The sequence below is a fragment of the Babylonia areolata genome, chromosome 12 (genome assembly GCF_041734735.1).
Source record: "Babylonia areolata isolate BAREFJ2019XMU chromosome 12, ASM4173473v1, whole genome shotgun sequence".
NCBI lineage: Eukaryota > Metazoa > Mollusca > Gastropoda > Neogastropoda > Buccinidae > Babylonia > Babylonia areolata.
The window spans coordinates 32,293,857-32,317,653 of NC_134887.1; the positions used below are offsets into that span (position 1 = coordinate 32,293,857).

Consider the following 23,797-nt stretch of genomic DNA (forward strand, 5'->3'; position numbering starts at 1 on the left):
CCCCCCCGGGTGTGTGTACGCACGCAGAAGATCAAATACGTATGTTAAAGATCCTGTAATCCATGTAAGTGTTCGGTGGGTTAGGGAATTTGTATCTGTATTTCTTTTTATCACAACAGATTTCTCTGTGTGAAATTCGGGCTGCTCTCCCCAGGGAGAGTGCCTCGCTACACTAGAGCGCCACCCATTTTTTGTATTTTTTCCTGCGTGCAGTTTTTTTGTGGGTTTTTTTTTTTTTTTTTTTTTTTGTTTGTTTTTTTTTTCCTATGGAAGTGAATCTTTCTACAGAATTTAGCCAGGAACAACACTTTTGTCGTGGGTTCTTTTACGTGCGCTAAGTGCATGCTGCACTCGGGACCTCGGTTTATCGTCTTATCCGAATGACTAGCGTCCAGACCACCACTCAAGGTCTAGTGGAGGGGGAGAAAATATCGGCGGCTGAGCCGTGATTCGAACCAGCGCGCTCAGATTCTCTTGCTTCCTAGGCGCGGACGCGTTACCTCTAGGCCATCACTCCACATTATTATTATTATTATTATTATTATAACCATTATCATTATCATCATCATCATTATCACCACCACCATCACCATCCTCACCCTGACATGACTGGTTGCCAGGCACGCTCTTCAACGAGGCCCTGCAGGTGTGTGACTACCCGGGTGATGTCCCCTCGCCCTGTGGCTCCCACGTGGGGCCCTACGCCTCCACGCCGGGTGGACCCTACCCGGACATCTCCGCCTGAGTGACGTCCCCTCCACGCTGTACAACGCGTCATCAGCAGGAAGTGACCAGTTGAGATGTGTACCGGAAGAGCACGTGGCACGTGACCGGAACTTCAGTGGGAAGAAGAAGAAGAAAAATTATCTTCTCCGTAAAATGGTGGTTGTTGAATGCTTAGCTTTGTGGTGCGTTTCCTTGATTGTATGTTTGTTTATTTATTTATCGATTTAACTGTGTATTTATTTGTGTATTTATCTATGTATTCAATTATTTATTTAGCTATCGTTGTGAGGCGTTGTTGCTCATGCAAACGGAATAAACGTCGAAAATAATAAGAATTAGAATTTAGAACTGATGACTATCAATTCTCGCCTTTGTGTGTGCTTCGCTTCTGAACACACACACACACACACACAACACACACTCACTCACACTCTCTCTCACTCACACTTTTTTTTTTTGGGGGGGGGGGGGTTTGGTTGTTTGTTTGTTTTGTTTTGTTTTGTTGTTTTGTTGTTGTTGTTGTTGTTTGTGCGCGTACATCCCCTCTGTCTTCCATATCTGCTGTTAATGCGCAGAGCGTGTATACACTGACACACATACACAAACACACACACGTTCACACTAACATACACATACTCTCTCTCTCTCTCTCTCTCTCTCTCTCTCTCTCTCTCTCTCTCTCTCTCTCGTGCGCGTATGTCAGAGTGTGTGCACACACACACTGGCACACACACACACACACACCGACACACACACACACACACACACACACACACGATACACTGACCAGACTCACTGCCAGTGCACGCACTTTATGTGTCAGTTTGTCTCTGTCTCTTTGTCTGATGATATGTGCATAGTGCATGAATGCGTGAACGTGCGTGCATTTACGTATGTGTGTGCCTATATTTTTACGTGTGTTGGTGTGTGTGTGTTTTCGAGTCTGTGTCTGTGTGTTAGTGTGTGTGTGTTTCGCCGGTGTCAGTGTCTGTGTGTTAGTGCGTGTGTGTCAGTGTGTATCGTGTTAGTGTATGTGTCTGCCCCCAGTGTGTATATATTTAGTATGTATGTGTGTGCGTGCAGTGCCCACGCGCCGCGCGAGGGCTTGTCTGTGTGTGTGTGTGTGTCTGTCTGTGTCAGTGTGTGTGTGTGTGTGTGTGTGTGTGTGTGTGTGTGTGTGTGTGTGTGTGTGTGTGCGAGAGAGAGAGAGAGAGTGAAACAGAGAAGAAGAAAGGTGGAGGAGGAAGAAAAAAAGAAGGACTGAAGACGGAGGCGGAGGAGAAGGAGAACTAACAGAGAAGGAAGCAGAAATGGAATCAGCACCATCATTATCACACGCAATGATAACCACATCACTTTTTTTCAGTTGCACATCAGTACAAGTTAAGAGTAGAAATTGGAAACACTGCAGGCGATTGGCTGTCTTGTATCTATTTACATTATGAGTTCAATGTTTTATTCAATTGGTTTTTTGGGGGGCTTTTTTGTTGGGTTTTTTTTGTGTGTTTTTTGTTGTTGTTTTTAATAAAAGAATTTTTTTTTAAGAAAAGAATAAATCACAAATACACACACACACACACATACCGACACACACACACACATACCGGAACACACACACACAAACACACACACACACACACGCGCGCGCGCGCGCGCACGCGCGTGTGCGCACATGCACATGCACATGCGCGCGCGCCTGCGCGCGGCACAATCTGGCACACACTCACCGACGGTGACCGGCACACCACCCCATGGCTGACACACGCACACACACACACACGCGCGCGCGCGCGCGCGCGCGCACGCACACACACACACACACACACACACACACACACTGACCAGACTCACTGCTAGTGCACGCACTGGCACCGGCACACACATACACTGGCACGCACGCACTGATGCCGCCGGCATTCAATTGACGCACGCAACCACACATTATCAGCAGTACTGACAGGCACGCGCGCGCCCTCGCGCGCACACACACACACACACACACACACACACACACACACACACACACACTGACACGAGCGGGGGTGGGGGGGGGGTAAGGGTGGGGGTCAGTGGAGAGCAGACCGCAGCAAACACCGTGAGCTATGTCCGGTCCCTTCTTCACACCCGGCAAAGGCCTGTTCGGCTGAACAGGTACAGTTTTCAGTTTTGTTTTGAAAGAGGACAGCACAGGTGAGTGACGGAGATCCAGAGGAAGAGAATTCCTGACACTGACGGAGGAGGTACTTAACACCGGCTATGAAAGGCCCTTTGGCCAAATCAGGTCTTTCTTCTTCTTCTTCTTCTTCAGTCAGTCTTCTTCTTCTTCTTCTTCTTCTTCTGCATGCAAAATAAAGATTTTGTCTTTTTTGCTTGTCTTGTCTTTGTCTTCTTCTACGTTCGTGAGCTGCAACTCCCACGTTCACTGGTATGTAGTACATGCGTGGGCTTTTACGTGCTTGACGACCGGTTTTTTGTGTGTTTTTGTTTGTTTTTGTTTTTTTATTATTATTATTATTGACCCCGCCATGTAGGCATCCATACTCCGTTTTCGGGGTATGTCTTTCACATGGCGTGGAATATTGGGCAGAGTCCGACGAATGAAAGCGCTTTCACACCAGTGTGAACTCTCATTGACTGGGGAGTCTGAGGATTGGACTACGTCAAAACTGACCTACAAATGCATGAAAATGAAAATAAAGAAAGTGAAACTGGACCGGAAATCAAGAGGAAGCGGGGAAGCCAGGAGCTATTTGGAATAGAGGAAGGTTTCAAGTCTGGCAGACGTGAAAAAGCTGAGTGTCGAGATTTAATGAAAATCAGCCGGCTTCAAATGCATGTTCAGGCGTAATAGTAATAATACTTGGTAACTTTCAATCCGTCCGGATAAGTCCGGTTCTTCAGGCACTGAAACTATGATCGGTGGATCGGACGCGTTCAGTGATCTCCCACTCTAAACAGTGCAGACTGCATGAATGACTCATTGACTGATGAACAACTGCTCTCCGTCGGATCATCTGGATGCCATTTTATGACCGGCTGAACTTACAGCGTTTCGCTGCTTCCTTTGCCTCATTTCAAACATACGTCATCGATAACTATCATTCACCGAGTATGCGCATGCTGATTTATGAATATGCCTAAAAGGAAGATGCATGTTAATTGTTGTGCTTTTTTTTTTCAATAATCAATCATTCAATCAATCAATAAACCAATCAGTCAACCACTTTGCTGTCTGAAAAGGGCACATAAATTCGCCTTCAGGATCATCGAAATGGGAAAAAAAAAAGTTTCAAATTGTCTTAAGAAATACTGTAGCAACTAAAAATTAAAATAAAACAAAATAAAATAAAAACAAATAAATGAAAACCAACAGTTCATCATTCTGTCACAACAGTAAGTTCACTCCCACGGACATTGTGGGATAAGGCATAAACACTAATATCTAGTGTGTATGGATAACTGGGGTTCACGGGTGAGAGTGTATGAGAGAACTCAGTGGTTGCACCATCTTGACCATCACAGTAAATTTGTTACCACAGCCGCTGTTATGCGAAAAATGAAGTACGAAAGTTCAGCATACAAACACTGTTTTGTATATGTTATCACAGCCGGTGTAATGCGAAAAATGAAATACGAAAAGTTCATGCAGCATACAAATACTTTTGTTAATGAGTCTTAATCTTTCACTGAATATGATTCCTATTCATCTAGGTGGGTAATGGGGTTAGGGGGGTACGAAATACATGAGGTGGAAGTGAGTTAGTGGGGGGAAAGGAAATTTATGCATGACAGGGAGACGTTTACACACACGATACACACACGCGCGCGAACAAACTCGGGGAGAGACATTGAGAGAGAGAGAGAGAGAGAGAGAGAGAGAGAGAGAGAGAGAGAGAGAGAGAGAGAGAGAGAGAGAGAGAGAGACGACACCCAACAGAACGACTAATTCGGCGAATGCACTGAAATTATGTTCTGTAAGATCTTCACACTGGGTGTAAAACACAAGACCCTTTGTAATTTCCTTCAGTCAATTGAGTTAATCTATGCATTTTAATTCTAAATTCTATATACCGATGTTAGGATTTCAGTTTCAGAATGCCTTTTGTTTGTTTGTCAGTTTATTTTGTTGTGGTAAATTCTAGCTGTTAATTAAATCAGTACTCAGTGTAGAATGTACTGACGATTATAACTGTGATTAATAATCAAGTTAACGTTTTCAAGGCACATGATTCTCGCTTGTTTTTTTAGCTGCTTAAAAAATAATGATTTAATTAAACCGCTGAAAAAAAATCTGTACTGTATCAGTAGTGTCCTGACGATCATGACGAGAAAATCTACGTTATCATCAAAGCACCGCACGGTTGTTGCTTTCAAGGACTAGCCCCAACATTCATGATGTTAAACATAGGCTTCTAATTAATGTTCTTTGGTTCAAAATACTAGTTCAGTACTTATGAACTATACCGTCCACTGACCCCGAAATCACCACCAGGCTACCTTGCGTGTCTATGTCTCTCTTACCCCCTTACTCTCTCCTTTCCTCACCCGCCTCATCCCCTCCGTCCTCCCACCGCCCCCATAATTTATTCCTTGACCCCCGTCCCCCTGCCCCTCACCGTGACCCACTACTGAGCCCCAGCTTGTAGTCACAAATACTCAGGCGGTCTCTCCAACCCCCCCCCCCCCCCCCCACCCCCTCCCCACACACACAAACACACACACACTTGCCTTTTCTCTGAAAAAAATGGTTTTACAATTTCTAAATGTCTTCCAGTAACCTCGTGTTCATCGTATGAATCGTAGTGCACCCTTAAAAACTCGTGGAATGCATTTTCCCCATCGTCATGAAAAATCACTTTCAAAATATTTTGTTTACTATTTATTCATTGGAGTAGTATGACCATGATCACGCTCTAACTGTGGTGTGAAGCCCGCTTACTCTCCAACAAATATTTTCCTCGACAAATCAAAGTTAACTATTTTCCGTGAGAGACTCATTCGACAAGTCTCATGTAGGAAATGGAAATATTTTTGTCAGTCTTTGGTTGTTTATTTGTTGCAAATAGCTTGTGTTTAAGCTGATTTCTGTATGCCGGTGCAATGTCTTGTGCTGTTAAATAATTATCATGGCGGACCTCAACGAAGCAAGTGCTGTTTCAGCTGAAGCGTAGGTTTTGTTTTATTCTTTTTGTTAGTTACTCAGCGCATCATTTTTTCTCGAGATGTTCATGTATGTGTGGACTGATATTTTCATATTTATTTCACAATGTAGTCGAACTGTCCCTAGTAACTTCGGAATCGGGTTGATTTATATCGAAACTTAGTGATGAGTCTCATGAATGTGCACATCACCACATGTGTACAAACTCGAGGTAATGTGAATTATGTTGAGGTAGGTGGGGATTTAAATTGGACCCTGGTTGGCCCGTTATTTTGATTATGTTGTATTCAGTTCTATTTTTTTGGGCCTGTTGCTAGGCTTTTATTTATTTTTGTTATATTTGGGGGAGTGGGGTGGCACTGGGGGAAGAGCGTGGGTGCGTGGACCGGTGGTTAGGTTGGGTGCACACCACTTTAATCATTGCTCTTCGATGTTACAATTTAACACACACACACAGAGTCACACACACACACACACACACACACACACACACACACACACGACACGTGTCGTTCAGGCTGAATCGGCCACCAGCTTCAAGATGCTGTTAACTAAAAAGGCTGGCCACCAACCACCAGCAGGCCAGCAATTTCTCTCTGTCTTTTTTTAATTTTTTTATTTATTTATTTATTTTTTATTATTAATGAAAAGACCATACACACATTTACCATTTGTATGTGCACACACAAAATGACAAAATGGAGTGACCAGTTGTGTTCTGGGGAAATCCGCCTTCGTCAGTTCGTGGTAGACCATTGTGTGAGCCTGCATGTTTCCTGAATTGTAGAAGCCAGCAAGGATGGTTTTCCAAGTTTACTTTGGTGGTATATGTGCTGAAATTTGGCACTTCTTACTTAAGCATTTGTGTGTGTCATTGTCCATGTGACAGTAAGTGGTGTGTGTGTGTGACTTGAAAGTTGATTAGAGTTTCTACCCATTTTTGGCAAGCATGCATTTTGCACAAAGAGTGCTGACACACATGGTCTGAGCTAGATATTGGCTACCTTATCCACTGAGTTGAAGCTCTCAGTGATTTTATCTTTTTCTTTGTCACATGTGCACGCATGCACATACACTTACACACATGCACGGACACATGCACTAGCACTGGCTGTGTTCCATTGTAGTTCACAGCATACAAGCGACCATGGTTTTGTGTAACCATAAGTTTTGAGCGTGTTGATGGTTTATAATATTCATCTGTTAAATAATTTGTCTGCTAATCAAAATATAGATCTATATGTTCATCTGCCAATCAGTGCTATATATATATATATATATATATATATATATATATATATATATATATATACACACACATATATATTTATTTATTTATTTATGCGTGTGTGTAAAAGAGAGAGAGAGATGATATTAACATACTTTAATATAAACACAGCAACACAGTGCTATTTAAATATTGATAGATATTAAATAAACTGAACAAAACTGAATATGTTGATGTCTTGACAGAAAAGAAATGTTTCTTTTACTGCTTGATTTTATTGAAGTTATATTTTCTAACAGAGATCTTGCTGAGGAGATTTATGTTCTTGAATCCATCTACATCTCAGAACTGACAGTGGAACGTGATGAAAAGTAAGTTGGTGGTGTAATTTACAACTTGATTTTAACCAACCATGCACACACTGTGTACTTGTACAATTTTGTAGTTTGTATCTGGAGTTATTTCTCCTTGACATTTTGGAAGGGAGAGAGAGTGTGTGTTTGTGTGTGTACTTGCATGCATGCGTGTGTGTTTGTTTGTGTGTGTGTGTATGTTTGTGTGTGTGTGTGTGTCTTTGGCTACATCAGTGCATAGCTGTAGGGTGGCAGTGGTTCGTCATACGCAAACTGTTTTTGATTAAGTAATGATGATTGTAATATACATTGTATAATATTTGTAAAATATATTTTATTGAGATGAAAGACATGAATTTACCTGCTGGAAACCCATCATACACTAAAATTTTCAAAACCCAAATTTTGTTTTATTTCTAATTAATCTGTGATTGACATTTGATGTTTGGAGTAGAGCCATCTTACTCTTACTGTCATAGCATCAGACTGACCAAGGAAGCTACCGTTTTTCCTTTTCTTTTTCAGTTAGATATCAGAGGGTGTTTCATCCAGTTATCCCGAATCCAAGAAGCAATATTTGTTGGATTTAAGTCTGTGGGATTGTATTTGAATTTGGTTCACTATTATTGATATTATTTTGTTTTGACATTTTGAGTTTGAGAATGGGAATCTAAGCTTAATGAATACTTGACATCATTTATACATGAAAAAAAAAGAAAAGATTGCAGTTTTATTTGACTATCACCATTCAAAATCTTACAAATCTTACACACGTCTTATTGTAATGTCACTCAAAGCATCAGACTGACCAAGGAAGCTACCGTTTTTCCTTTTCTTTTTCAGTAAGATATCAGAGGGTGTTTGATCCAGTTTCAACTATCCCGAATCCAAGAAGCAATATTTGTTCAATTTAGTCTGTGGGATTGTATTTGAATTTGGTTCACTGTTATTGATATTATTTTGTTTTGACATTTTGAGTTTGAAAATGGAAATCTAAGCTTAATAAATACTTGACATCATTTATACATTAAAAAAAAAAAAAGGTTTATTTTTCACTGCAGTTTTGTTTGACTATCACCATCCAAAACCATACAAATCTTACACACGTGTGTATAGCATAGTGATAGCAGTCAGAGCTAAAATACAGCACTAACACATGTTTCAATTAGGTTTACTAGTACTCCAAGCACTAACCAGGAAATAAATGGTGTTTGTGTTGACTGTTTGAGTACAAATGGTTGGTAAGGGACAGCAGTTTAGAACATGAGGAGAAGGGCAGCAATCACATCATTATCATCACCATCATCATAACTCTGTTGATTATTATGTTCACGTACAAAGATGTCTGCAACAAGCTGTTGTGCAAAGGGAAAATGCGATGAGCACTGATAGTCATCATTGTCATCATCAAGTCTGTATTAACATTATATGTATTTCATGAAACCAGACATCCACAGCAGAATGTAAAGGGTGTTTAACTTTTAAGTTTTACCAGAACCAAAATTAATGAAGTTTAAAATGGACACTTACGTCGTTACGAGCAGCACTTTGATATTGTGCAGAGGGCGTCAGCAAGAAATGTGTTACTGATACTGTTGAGCTGCACTTTGACACGGCAGAGGATTTCAAAAAGAAATGTGTTACTGATACTGTTGGGCTGCACTTTGACACTGTAGAGGATTTCAACAAGAAATGTGTTAGTTGCTGATACTTAAATTTAAAAGCAGCACTTTGACATTGATGTGCAGAGGATATCAGCAAGAAATGTAATAGTTACCGACTCTTATGAGCAGCACTTTGACACTGTGAAATGTGTTAGTTACTGACACTTATGAGCAGCACTTTGGCACTGTGCATTGTGTTAGTTATTCACTTATTGACACTTACAAGCAGCACTTTGACACTGAAATGTGTTAGTTACTGACACTTATGAGCAGCACTTTGGCACTGTGAAATGTGTTAGTTACTGACACTTATGAGCAGCACTTTGACACTGAAATGTGTTAGTTACTGACACTTATGAGCAACACTTTGATACTGTAGAATGTATTAGTTACTGACACTTATGAGCAGCACTTTGATACTGTGGAATGTATTAATTACTGACACTTACGAGCAGCACTTTGACACTGAAATGTGTTAGTTACTGACACTTATGAGCAGCACTTTGGCACTGTGAAATGTGTTAGTTACTGACACTTATGAGCAGCACTTTGGCACTGTGAAATGTGTTAGTTACTGACACTTATGAGCAGCACTTCGGCACTGTGCAGAGGACGTCAGAGCAGTATGTCCGTGGCCCTTCACCCGGCCACTGGCATGGACGAGAGCAAGAAGTACGTGTGCATGACTCTGTGCTTCAAGTTCCCACCCAGCGTAAGTCAGTCAGGCCTGCAGCGGCAGCGCACGTTGTGTGCTGGCTGTGTTAATAATGGATACTTATATAGCACACTGTCCAGAAATCTGCTCTAGGTGCTTTACAAAAACGCTTTGTTAACATAAAACATTACATCTATGTTACATACACACACCAAAATATGACTACACACACACACACACACGCACACACACACACACACACACACACACACACACATACACACACACACACACACACACACTGTGTACATACATTTTAACAATACATGTGTATCTAACAGCTACCCTAACACATACGCACACATAGGCAGGCACAAACTTACATAAACACACGCGCACACAATACACATTCATATACATGCATGTAGTTATGTACACATACATATGTATACATACATAGTCAAGCACAGCTAACGCAAAGGAAGTGGACCTGCCACAATTGAACTTACTGCTGAGGGAAAAGGTGAGTTTTGAGACGAGATTTAAAAGATGCGAGGGAATCAGAATGACGGAGGTTATCAGGGAGCTTGTTCCACGTCTTTGGTGATTGAAAAGAAAACGATCTGTGTCTATAGGTCTTACTTCTGACGTGAGGTATCCTGAGAAGTCGAGTATCAGAGGAAGAACGGAGCTGGCGAGACAGGGTATTCTTCTTCTTCTGCGTTCACTCGTATGCACACGAGTGGGCTTTTGCGTGTATGACCGTTTTTACCCCGCCATGTAGGCAGCCATACTCCGTTTTCGGGGGGGTGCAAGCTGGTTATGTTCTTGTTTCCATAATCCACCGAACGCTGACATGGATTACAGGATCTTTAACGTGCGTATTTGATCTTCTGATTGCATATACACACAAAGGGGGTTCAGGCACTAGCAGGTCTGCACATATGTTGACCTGGGAGATCGTAAAAATCTCCACCCTTTATCCACCAGGCGCCGTCACCGTGATTCGAACCCGGGACCCTCAGATTGACAGTCCAACGCTTTAACCACTCGGCTATTGCGCCCGTCGAGACAGGGTATAGATACGGAGGAGTTCAGAGTTGTGTTGTCAGTCAGTGAGGCAGTGCTGAGGGTTGGGAGAGGAAGGGAAGAGAAGGTTGATTTCTGGTGGGTGTTTGCTTTGTCCCCCCCCCCCCTTCCCCCACACCCCCCTCCTTAGCTCCATGGGGAACCGTGGCGCTTCTCCATTTCTGGACGATCATATGTGTGTGTGTTGGGGGAAAGGGTTTAATTCTCTGTGCGTACAGTTAGTTTCACTTTCAAGGAGATCCATATGCACTACATTACATCTGCCCTATGTTAAACACACACACACACACACACACACGCGTGATTTATGTCAACTCCACATGCCTGAGGCCTGGAGTTACATGTTGTGTACTGGCTACTGGCTGTGTTAACAGTGTGGGCGTGTTGGAGGGGTTGGGGGTGGAAAGAGAAAGTTGATTTCTGGTGAGGAAAGGTTTCATCCTGTGCATATGTCTGTGTGTGCAGTTATAAAAAAAAAAAAAGAAAGAAAAAGAAGAAAAGAAAATATTTACATGCTTTCATTAAAAAAATAAAATGAAATAATTTGCATTCCAGTAAACAGAAACAAACGAAAAAAAGATGTGCATGCTTTACAGTTCTCATATAATAAATATATTTATTTAATTATTCAGAAGACTGATTGAAAAAAAAAGAAAATTATTGATGGTACAGTATTTGAAACTGATAAATTTATCCATGTTGCAAAACACTTCTCACATCGTTTTCCTTCTCTCTCTCTCTCTCTCTCTCTCTCTCTCTCTCTCTCTCTCTCTGAGTTCCTCTCTCTTTAAGGGAATTAGGAGAAAAATCTTTCAATTTTCATACAAATTGAACAGAATAGTATTTGTTAGGTTATGATATATAATCTGCCAGGTGATGCACTGTTTACTGATCTAGGGGGGGGGGGAGAAAAAAAAGAAAGAAAAAGATTGTAATGTATGTGTGGTACATTCATCATCCTCTTCTTCTGTGCTTCTCCAGTACCCAAATGAAGTTCCAACAATCATGGTGAAAAATCCTCGTGGTCTAGGTGAAGAAAACCTCCAAAGGTGAGTGACCTGTCGATTGATTTTTATTTTTCAGTGTATGAATGTTCTTTATTATAAAATACATGACTGAACAGCAAGTTGTAATTGTATCATTCTGTTTCCAGTGTCCTGCTGTCTGGTTGTACATTCTGTTGTCTTTGCCTTAACCCTTTGAGCCCTGACCACCGCTTTACCGGTGGTAGAGAAAAATGACATAATGCCTAGCCACCGGTTGAGCGGTGCGTAAACACTTGTGTCGTGTTTTGCTATTGGTTGGCTTATATTGAAGAGCCAATCAGAAAAACCGTAATATTCTGACATCGGCTGAACCGGTGGCTAGGCATTATGTCATTTTTCTCTACCACTGGTAAAGCGGTGGTCAGGGCACTCTTTTTATATCTGCTGTGACACATTAAATACCAATTATTTGCAAATTTTGGCTCAGGAGTTCAGGCAGAAGGGTTAAAATTGCTCAGGAACTCAGGGTTCAAAGGGTTAAGTGTCTGCTGCTTTAATGTATAGTCTAGGTGTGTTATATGTACCATGGAAACAGTGATTTTTTAAATAGTTTGTAATCTTGAAATAGAAGTTGATTTGTGTGGTGTGTGTGTGTATGTGTGAATTAACAGCGACAGTTATCATGATCCATGGAAAGTAATGGTGGAAATATGCTGGATTAAAACCAATTTCTGGATTGAAAATTTATGATTTTGTCTGCCTCTGGATCATCAAAATTTTCTGTGGGTCGTAATTGGATTGTTGCTGGGTTTGCAAAGTTGTGTTTGGCTTTTCAGTTTCATTCAGTTGCTGTTTGCACAGTCGACTGAACTGAACTGCTGAGCGAACAGATGAATAGGCACGTCAAGATCATGGCAAACCACATGCCTTTGGAGATGTACTGTTGCTGGTTGTTCAGTTGTGTCAAGGTATTGCTATTAGTTTAATGGGTTTCAAGAACATGCTTCCAATAGTTTCTGGATGCTTTGGACAATAATGGTTGGGAATTCCAGTAATTGTTTAATTTTGAGGGGAATGACAAGTTTAGTTATTCAAAATGTGCGTAATGTTGTGTGTGTGTGTTTTTTTTTTCTTTCTTTCTTTTAGTTTGATTGAAGACATGATGAAGATAGCAGAAGAAAGAAAAGGTGGTCAGATGCTGTTTGAATTAATTGAGGTAATACTCTCTCTCTCTCTCTCTCTCTCTCTCTTCTGTGTGTGTGTTCATGTGTGTAAACGTCTCCCTATCGGGCATAAATTTCCCTCTACCCCTCACTTTCCCCTCATCTACTTCGTACCCCCATACCCCCATCATCCACTTTAAATAAATAGGAAACATATTCAATTAAAGATTAAATTTTATTAACAAAAGTATTTGTATGCGAGGGTTGGATATGAAAAAAAGCATTTCTTTACTTATCTATCACCTTTGTCAAAAGAGAATTAGTCTTGTGTTCACATGTTTGTTTCAGTGGTCGCACAGTGATGTGCAGCAGTACAGAATAGTCATGTAGTTACTTGCAGACCTTTACGCAGGCCTGCATTCTGTTTGCATTGTTTTATGTTTATTTATGCACCTACGCTTGCACCTAGAGGCATGCGTGGGGTGGGTGACCTAGTGGTAAAGACGTCCGCCTAGGAAGGGAGGGAATCTGAGGATCCTGGGATAGAATCCCACTCTGGTCAGTATTTTCCCCTGTCTGTCTAGACCATGAGTGGTGGTCTGTGCGCTGATCATTTTAGAGGAGACGATAAAACTGAGGCCCTGTGGTGTGCGGCAGGCACTTAGTGCACATGAAAAGAACCCATGGTTTTAAAAAGGCAGAAATTCTTTCTCCATCCCCCAACCCCCCCCCCCGCACACCTCCCGCCGCCGCCCCCCCCCCCCCCCCCCCCCCCCCCCCCCCCCCCCCCCCCCCCCTCTTCCCTCCCAACCTCTTTTTGCCCGCCTCCAAAAAATCCATTTTTATTTTATGGTATATTACAGAACAATACAGTAATGAAACACAACATTCTTCATGATACAGTGGAATAGAATGCAATATAATACGGAAGCATTCTCATTCGCTACAATGGCAAACAATAGCAAAACATTCTCAGTTGCTACAATACTACACAATAACAAAACACTCTCAATTGCTACAATACCACACAATAACAAAACACTCTTAATTGCTACAATACCACACAATAACAAAACACTCTCAATTGCTACAATACCACACAATAACAAAACACTCTCAATTGCTACAATACCACACAATAACAAAAACACTCAATTGCTACAATACCACACTATAACAAAACACTCTCAATTTGCTACAGTACTACACAATAACAAAACATTCTCAATTTGCTGCAATACCACACTATAACGAAACACTCTCAATTGCTACAATACCACACAATAACAAAACACTATTAATTGCTACAATACCACACAATAACAAAACATTCTCAATTTGCTACAATACCACACAATAACAAAACACTCTCAATTGCTACAATACCACACAATAACAAAAACACTCTTAATTGCTACAGTACTACACAATAACAAAACATTCTCAATTGTTATAATACTACACTATAACAAAACACTCTAAATTGCTACAATACCACACAATAACAAAACATTCTCAATTTGCTACAATACCACACAATAACAAAACACTCTCAATTGCTACAATACCACACAATAACAAAACACTCTCAATTGCTACAATACTACACAATAACAAAACATTCTCAATTGCTACAATACTACACAATAACAAAACACTCAGTTGCTACAATACTACACAATAACAAAAACACTCTCAATTGCTACAATACAACACAATAACAAAACATTCTCAATTGTTACAATACTACACAATAACAAAACATTCTCAATTGCTACAATACTACACAATAACAAAAACACTCTCAATTGCTACAATACAACACAATAACGAAACACTCTCAGTTGCTACAATGCTACACAATAACAAAACACTCAGTTGCTACAATACTACACAATAACAAAAACACTCTCAGTTGCTACAATGCTACACAATAACAAAACACTCTCAATTGCTACAATGCTACACAATAACAAAAAAAAACCCAAAAAAAACCCTGCCCACAGATGGCCAAGGACTGTCTGACGGAAGGCAACCTCCCGCACTGCGAGTGCGCCATCTGCCTGGACCACTTTGAGGAGGGGGACAACTTCGTCAAGACGGACTGCTACCACTACTTCCACCGGGCGTGCCTGGCGCGCTGTGCCGCAGCCTTCATGGCCAGTGTCCACGAGCAGGAGGCACCGGCGCCTGGACACATCCACAGGGCTGAGGACCAGGTGGGTGGGCTGGTTGCGTATTGTTACTTCTGCTACTAAGACTACTACTACTAATATATTGTACACATATGGCGCAAACTCCCCATAGATGGGCTCTAAGTGCTTCACATGAAGCAGTACATATATAAGTACATATATAACAGTGCATTATACCACACAAGAGCACAGGAAGATATAGAAGTGGAAAACAACATATGTATCCACCAATACAATACTACTAATTGCAGATGTACTACTTTGTATGATAGTCATTAAGTCAGTAGTGTCCAACTGTGACCATCAGGACTGCAGAGGAGGCAACAGAATTGGATTGTAGCGGAGATTGTCTTTCCCAAGGTACATGCCCACTTTCTCGGCCAAGAGGGGTTTTATTTTTAGGACAGTCGGCGTTGAGGTGGTTCCGAAAGACCAACTAGCCCCCAAGGCTGCAGCGCTAAAAGCCCATTGTTATCTTGCCTCCTAGTTTGAGGGTCATGATCCTTCACAAAAGACTTGGATCCGTAAATGAATTTCCGTTGCAGTGGAGAAACCATTGATCATACAGCTCTCACTTTGCTGTTGGCTCAGCTGTAAGCTTATGACATTGAAGTAGAGTGTTGAGCCCATAGTATTGTTATTGATACTTGTATAGCACCAGTCTTCAGTTAGAGACCAAACTCTGAGTGCTTTTACAAACACAGTCATTTGCACAGCAGGCTGTGTATCTGGGTAGAGTCGACTGAGAGCTGCCTTTGGGTGTTCATCATTCATTTCCTGTCTCATTCAGTCAGGCTTCAGATCATGGGCACACTTGTATTTGTATTTGTATTTATTTTTATCACAACAGCTTTCTCTGTGTGAAATTCGGGCTGCTTTCCCCAGGGAGAGCGCGTCGCTACACTACAGCGCCACCCTTTTTTTTTCTTTTTTTTTTCCTGCGTGCAGTTTTATTTCTTTTTTTCCTGTCGAAGTGGATTTTTCTACAGAATCTGCCAGGAACAACCCTTTAGTTGCCGTGGGTTCTTTAACGTGCGCTAAGTGCATGCTGCACACGGGACCTCGGTTTATCGTCTCATCCGAATGACATGCATATGTGGGAGTGGATTTTTCTTCTGGATTTTGCCGGTGATAACCCTTTTGTTGCCATGGGGTTCTTTAATTGGGTACTGCACACAGGACCTTGGTTTATTGTCTCAACCGTATGAGATGCCCAGACCTCCTCTCAAGGTGTAGTAAGTGTGGGCGGGGACAAATTCTTGAGAGTGTGGGATTCAAACCTTTGCAATCAGATTCTCTCACTTCCTAGGCGGACATGTTACCACTGGGCCACCACTCCATCTCTGGTGGGTGTCCTCACAGAGACCTGACTGTCATGGGGGAATGGGTCACCAGAGAATGGAAAACAAAAAGAAACAACAACAACAAAAAGTAGGGTCAAGCAAAAGCGGTTTTATTTTGAGTCTTTATATGCATGTAAGAAATTCCATCTTGAAAATGTGACAAAAAGTCTTAACAGAAAAATTACTTGGACAAATAAATTAACACCTACTTTTTTTTTCTCACACCCTCAGAATATCTTCCGGTGCCCCATGTGCCGCGTGGCCTTGACCCTTGACCTGAGCGACCTGTTGGCGGAGACCCCGGGGGAGGAGAAGGAGGAGGAGTTTGTGCCATCCCCAGAGCTGCGTCGGCAGCAGGAGGAGAGAGCAGCGCTGTACAAGCAGCAGAAGGCCAAAGGCGGCATCATTGACCTGGAGCTGGAGAAAAACAAGTTCTTGGTGGATGAGGTTGGTTCCCCCTTTTTAATTTTATTTATTTATTTATTTATTTTCTTTATCTAGATCTGCCAACTGCTACAGTTTGAGCGGGATTTGCTTTGATCAGTTCTTTTTTTTTTTCTCACCCCTCCTCTCCTGGATTGGTTTGAAGACTGGACACTCGCAGATGAACAAAGCATTGTTGACCCTGTATTGTACTGGCCAGTAAGCGTTTTATGTTTCAAACTTTCAGCCAGTAGTAACTAAACTTCTCATTCAGCACACATTGAACCGAGGTTGGTTACCTGAAGTTTTTGAAGCCCTAATAACATGGAAGCACAAGACCAGCAGCAAGGAGCACTCTTTTGTGTCGAAGAAGCCACAGCACTCATTTGAGAAATAATGAGAAAAGTATCTGTGCACGACTTAGATCAAACGTCTGCCAAGCGGACATGAAAATTTCGCTTGGTGGCCTGAATGACCTGAACCAGCATGTGAATTGGAATCGCCATTGTGTACTGCTGACAAATGGGGTTTGCTACAGGCTCTTTAATACCAGACTGTTGCTGACAAGTCCTGCTGGGGGTTGGCAGGTCTGTAAATTGAGGTGAGAAAAGCAGACGGGCGCAATAGCCGAGTGGTTAAAGCGTTGGGCTGTCAATCTGAGGGTCCCGGGTTCGAATCACGGTGACGGCGCCTGGTGGGTAAAGAGTGGAGATTTTTCCGATCTCCCAGGTCAACATATGTGCAGACCTGCTAGTGCCTGAACCCCCTTCGTGTGTATATGCAAGCAGAAGATCAAATACGCACGTTAAAGATCCTGTAATCCATGTCAGCGTTCGGTGGGTTATGGAAACAAGAACATACCCAGCATGCACACCCCCGAAAATGGAGTATGGCTGCCTACATGGCGGGGTAAAAACAGTCATGCACGTAAAAGTCCACTCGTGTGCATACGAGTGAACGTAGAAGAAGAAGAAGAAGAGGTGAGAAAAGCAAGTTTTTGGTGGATGGGAAAGACAGACTTTTTTTTGTTTTTTTGACAAAAAAAAGCCATCTTGGTTGATGAGGTAGACAGTTTTTCTTTTCTTTTGTTCTTTATCTAAAGGCAAGAAAAAAATTCTTTGTTGGTGAGGTAGACAATATTTCTCTCTCTCTTTCTCCCCCTCTCTCCCTTTCTCTCTCTCTCTTTTAAGGCCAAAAAAAGTCTCGGTTGATGAAATAGGGAACCTTTTTTTTACTTTTTTCTTTCATTCAACGAGAACAAAAACCAAGTGTGTGATTTTCAGGAAGACCCAATGTCTGCATGTTCCTGACAAGATCATCAGAGTCTGTGTCTAAGAAATAAACATGAATATGAAAACTCATGTCCAAGTGAATCAGTGTTGAATTCATGCAGTGATAGGTCCAGACCACATGATGGCATTAGTTTGTGAGATGTCACCGGTGAACAACATGTAGCACAGCGCATGCACATACACACAGAAAAAGCGTAAGACGAGACAGAGCGAAAACCTGACAAGATGGCGTGGAGAGCCTTGGCCAAAGGAATGATTCAGTGCTTATAGCTTTTAGAGGTGTTTGATTGGCTAAGAGCGGACCGGGCAAGAAGGGGCATCTTTTCACTGTTAGCCACGCGAAATTTGCCCAAGCAGAGCAAACCGATAGGCCTAGTTTGCATCAGTTTGACATGGTAAGTATATGTATCACCAAACATGGAGTATAATACAAACTCCTCCTTTTACTTTTTAGTGATGCTTTGAAGTGCGTGTATGCCATATACATCTTAAAACACACCATGCAGGAAAGATGGCATTGCTGACAGGGTTGCACTGACAAGCACAAGAAAATTCACATCTTAGATATGAAACTGTTTCCTTGAAGATAAGCATTCTGTTTGTTCCTTTTGTTTCTCTCACTTTCAGAACACAGTTGTGCCCCTGGGCAGGAGACATGACGACGATGAAGAAAAGACACCTGATCTCACCAGCAGCAGATGGAAAGCAGAGGGGGACTCCCTCCGGGACAGGAAAGAGGACGTGCTCAGCAGGAGAGAGAACGGAGAACACCAGCCAGCAGCAAGCCATTGCTTCGCAGGCAGGGGCAGACACCGAACAGTCCAACAGTACGACGTGAGGCAAGGTTTCAGTGACTACGACGACGATGAAGGGGACCACACGGACCTCCCTGAAGCCAGGCACCATAGAGGTCGAGGCGGCCGACCTGACCACTGGGGTGGTGGGGGTGGGTACCGGTCTCAGGGTCGAAAGCATCAGGGGTCTCGACCACCGCACCACCACCACCAGGTCTCCAAGGGTCACAGACCCGGGAAAGTTGTTGACGTCTTCTTCGGAGATGGTGGTCAGGGTTACAGCGACTACGACGAGGATTTCGCCGACGGTGTTAAAGACAGCAGGACTGACAGGACAGGCGGAAGAGGGGTCAGACCTGACTGCGGAGAGAACCACAGAACGTGGAGAGGGCGCGGCAGGGCGAACAAGATGACCCACCACAGGGAGCGGCGGGGAGACTTGAGGGACTGTCAAGGTCCCAGAAGTGATCCCAGAAACATCAGAGACAACCTCAGGGACTCCAATGAAAATCTCAGAGAGAGGACAGAGGACTCTACACACAGAAAGGAAAGGATGAGGGACAGTGGACTTCAGACTGACTCTCAGAAGGACGGCGACTATTATAGGAGAGGGGGGGACCACCACGCAACAGACTGGGAAAGCAACAAGGAGCAGGGCAGGCATGGTGGAGCATCCCCCAGAGAGGTGCAGCACAGGGACCCGAACCCTGCCAGGAAGCAGGGGAGGAGAGGGCGGCACGGAGACAACCGGCAGGGACACGGCACTGGGGACCAGGGACCCAGGGGCCACAGAGACAGACCAGTAGAGAACAGACAACAGTCAGGGCAGGACATACACAGACCAGTAGAGAACAGACAACAGTCAGGGCAGGACAGACACAGACCAGGAGAGAACAGACAACAGTCAGGGCAGGACAGACACAGACCAGGAGAGAACAGACAACAGTCAGGGCAGGACAGACACAGACCAGGAGAGAACAGACAACAGTCAGGGCAGGACAGACACAGACCAGTAGAGAACAGACAACAGTCAGGGCAGGACAGACACAGACCAGGAGAGAACAGACAACAGTCAGGGCAGGACAGACACAGACCAGGAGAGAACAGACAACAGTCAGGGCAGGACAGACACAGAGGGCACAGGGACTTCATACCAAGGGGACATGACAGAGACGGTGAAGACTGGACGAGAGAGAGGGACAGCCCCAGAGAGCAGACCTCGGAAGGCAGGGAAAAGAGACAGGAACCCCAGAATGGGCCCCGGGACGGAGAAGGCCAGAGCAGGCCCGAGGGCCCTGGGAAAAACCGCCAGAAAGATTTCCAAGATGACCAGTCAGAGGATGCAAGACACTCCCCACGGAACTTCAAGTATGACAACGACCACGGATCATGGAGAGAGAGAAATATCCAGACCGGAGGAAGTCAAAGAAGTGGTGACCATCATTGTGGTGAAACTGAGGGGAGAGACAAGCACAAGATGTGTCTAGCAGAGCGGCAAAATAGCCACGAGAATGGTGATAGTCAGACCTTGCAACAAGACAGGGATCAGGATAAAACTCATGACAGGGTGAGAGGGGACCGGACCTTTGTCAGAGGCGGGGCAGGTCGTGGCCGGTTGCGTGGCAGAGGGAGGAACCGACCCCCTGGTTCGCGGTCAGAGCCGGACACCGCCACCACCCCCTCCCAGAGAATGGACGGCCAGAATGAGAATGAAGACTGGGACTCAGGGTGCCCCGGACAGAAAAACCTGTCCGCAGACGCCAGGCGTGGAAACCGGAAACTTGGACAATCGGCAAAACAGGATGGCGCAAGAGACTCTGCGGTGAGCAAGGCTTCCAGCGAAGACTGGAATCCTGAACCCCAGGCACAGAACTGGCCAGCTGACAAGCGCCACGGCAACAATGACAACAACAAAGGACAGAGGTTTTCCAGGAGGGGAGGAAAAGGAGTCCATGACAAAGCTCAGGATGTCCAGCCACTCAGAGACATCCATGACAGACCTCAGAAGGACCTCCACTCCCTCAGGGACGGTGACTCCACACGAAGACAGGGTCCCCCTCCAGGCTTTGCCCGGCAAGGCCCGCCCCCTGGCTTTGCTGACACTGACGGCTTCAGGAAACCTGAGCCTGCAGCTGTTGCCAAAGCTGCTGCGGCCAGTGTCTGCCCCCCTCCTGGATTCTCATAGCCATGGGCAACACCCTGTGGGACACCCATCTGTAATAACCTGAGGGGTCAGTTATTTATGGTGGCAGTGTGTGAGGGTTTCCAGCGACTCAAATGTGTGTTGGTAATAGATGAGCGATTCAGAGTAGTTGTCATGATGACACAAATGTGTGTTGGTAATAGATGAGCGATTCAGAGTAGTTGTCATGATGACACAAATGTGTGTTGGTTACGGGTGTTTGGGGATTACTTGTCCTGTTGACATGGGTTTGCTGAAGACTGCGTGTGAAAGTGTGAGTGAACATGATCATGATGTTCCCAGTTCTGAATCTTCCTTGTGGTGTTTGGGTGTTTGATCTCCGCCCCGCCCCCCCCCACCCCCTCCACACCCCTCCCTCCCAAAATAAAAATAATGTCCATGTGGAAAACCACAGGGTGTGGTTGTGAGTGTGGTTTTTTTGTGATCATTGGAAATCCTATGGCATGATAAAGAGAAATGTTAATTAATTTGTTCTCTCACCAAATATTTGCAGAACATATCTTCAGTTGTTTTCATTCATTTGTGATGAATGATGTGTTCTATCGATCATTTATCTGTTTTTGAGTAAGTCAGTTGGTTGGCTTGATTTTTTTTTTGTGTGTGTGTGTGTGTGTGTATTTTTGTGCAAGGAGAGTGGAACTATTGTGTTCACTCACAATTTCCTTTCAGTATGTATATGTAGGCCTTTACTGCCCACCCTCCACTCCCCCCTCCCCCCCACCCCCACCCCTACCTCAGGTGATTGTGTCTTTACAGTGTTTTTCATGCAAAAAAATAAAAATAATTTTCTACTGACATTTAATTTTCAGTCTGATGGGTTTTTTTGGGGGGTTGTTTTTGGTTTTTGTGTTGTTGTTGTTGTTTTTTTTGTAGTCGGAAAACAGTGTATGTCATTGTTAATATATCTGATCAGTCAAGACTGATTTAGTTTCAGTTTTACAAATATGTTATAGGGTATGGAATCATGTCCTCTTGGACTTGGAAGTGAGCTGGTCCTGACTGCACCCAGGGGGAGTCAGGTTTGACCGGGTGTGGGGTTTTGTATCCGCATTTATTGTATTGTATTCTGTGTTGTATTTTAATTTTTGACTCACTTGTGTAAACAAAGTGAGTCTATGTTTTAACCCAGTGTTCGGTTGTCTGTGTGTGTGTGTGTGTCCGTGGTAAACTTTAACATTGACATTTTCTCTGCAAATACTTTGTTAGTTGACACCAAATTAGGCATAAAAATAGGAAAAATTCAGTTCTTTCTAGTCATCTTGTTTAAAACAATATTGCACCTCTGGGATGGGCACAAATATTTTTTTTTTAAATGAAGCCTAATTATATGCAAACTGCATTTACTGTTATATTTATATTTTTTTGTATTCTCTAAACTTGGCACTTTGATCTGATATTCTGACCCAACAACAAGAGCAGTCATTATTATCATTTTTTGTTCAAACAGGAACTTCATGGAAGTTTTATTTGTTTTGCAAACATTTTGGTACAGATAGTAAGAAGGGAAATTACTCTGTAATTAATGCTAGGGGACATAATTCGCTTTAAACTGATCTTTCTCATCTTAAACATTACATTTTGAAATTATACTCAATACATAAAAAGCTTGGATTTTTTTTTTTTAAGTGTATCACAAGTGAGTCTTGAAGGCCTTGCCTCTCTTGTTTGAATGTTTGTCACTGTCACAGCAGGTTTGTGTTGTGAAACTGGGGCTGCTCTCACCAGGAAGAGGAGCATGTTGCTACAGAGCAGTGCCAGCCACCTCTCTGTGTTTTTCTTGTTTTGGGGGAGGGGGGGGGGGGGCGGGGTTCTGCAAGTTTAATTGTTTTTCTCAAGTTCTTTCACGTGCACTAAGTGCGTGCTGCACACCAGGACCTTGGTTTATTATCTTATCCGAATAACTAAGATGACATGATCTGATGATAGTTTATTGATACTAATATGTAGCGACTATCCTTTGTCAGAGACCAGTATGATGATGGTTTATCGATACTAATATATGATAACTATCCTCCGTTAGAGACCTATCTCTAAGTGCTTTCAAAAATGAAGTCCTTTCGCACAACAGGCTGCTTAGCTGGCTAGAGCCGACTAACAGCTGTCTTTGGGCGCTCATCGTTCGTTTCCCATGTCATTTAATCAGGTTTCAGCCTCACACGCATACATACACACTCACACAGACGTGTGACATTTTACATGCTTGACCATTTTGTTTATTTACCCCCACCATGTAGGCAGCCATACTCCATTTTCAGGGGGTGTGGATGCTGGGTATGTTCTAGTTTCCGTAACCCACTGAACGCTGACATGGATTTCAGGGTATTTAACGTGCATATAATTTATTTGATGTGCATGCATATGCACACAAAGGGGGTTCAGTTACTAACAGGTCTGCACACCTAGCGACCATGGAGATGGGGAAAAATCTCCACGGTTTGCCCAACGAGTGCGACAGGGATCAAACTCCAGAAACTAGCATCCAAACCACCACTTAGGGTCCAGTGGTGGGCGGAGGGGGGGGG

General features: G+C 43.2%; 2 protein-coding genes across 2 annotated transcripts in view; both read left to right on the top strand.

The window, feature by feature from the left end:
• The window catches only part of LOC143287899 (uncharacterized), a 15,851-nt gene extending 15,095 nt beyond the window's left edge, over positions 1 to 756 (top strand). Inside the window, exon 4 of the mRNA XM_076596140.1 lies at positions 621 to 756. Within this exon, the coding sequence (XP_076452255.1) occupies positions 621 to 745 (125 nt within the window). The 3' untranslated portion in view covers positions 746 to 756. The remainder of the gene's footprint in view (positions 1 to 620) is intronic.
• Positions 757 to 5,734: 4,978 nt separating this feature from the next.
• On the top strand, positions 5,735 to 23,770 carry LOC143288534 (uncharacterized). Its single transcript, XM_076597124.1, has 8 exons — positions 5,735 to 5,893; positions 7,415 to 7,486; positions 9,742 to 9,844; positions 11,858 to 11,925; positions 13,009 to 13,078; positions 15,032 to 15,244; positions 16,795 to 17,010; positions 18,906 to 23,770. Exons 1-8 carry the CDS (start codon positions 5,853 to 5,855, stop codon positions 21,255 to 21,257), a joined length of 3,135 nt encoding a protein of 1,044 aa, XP_076453239.1. The 5' UTR covers positions 5,735 to 5,852; the 3' UTR covers positions 21,258 to 23,770.
• Positions 23,771 to 23,797: the final 27 nt, after the last annotated feature.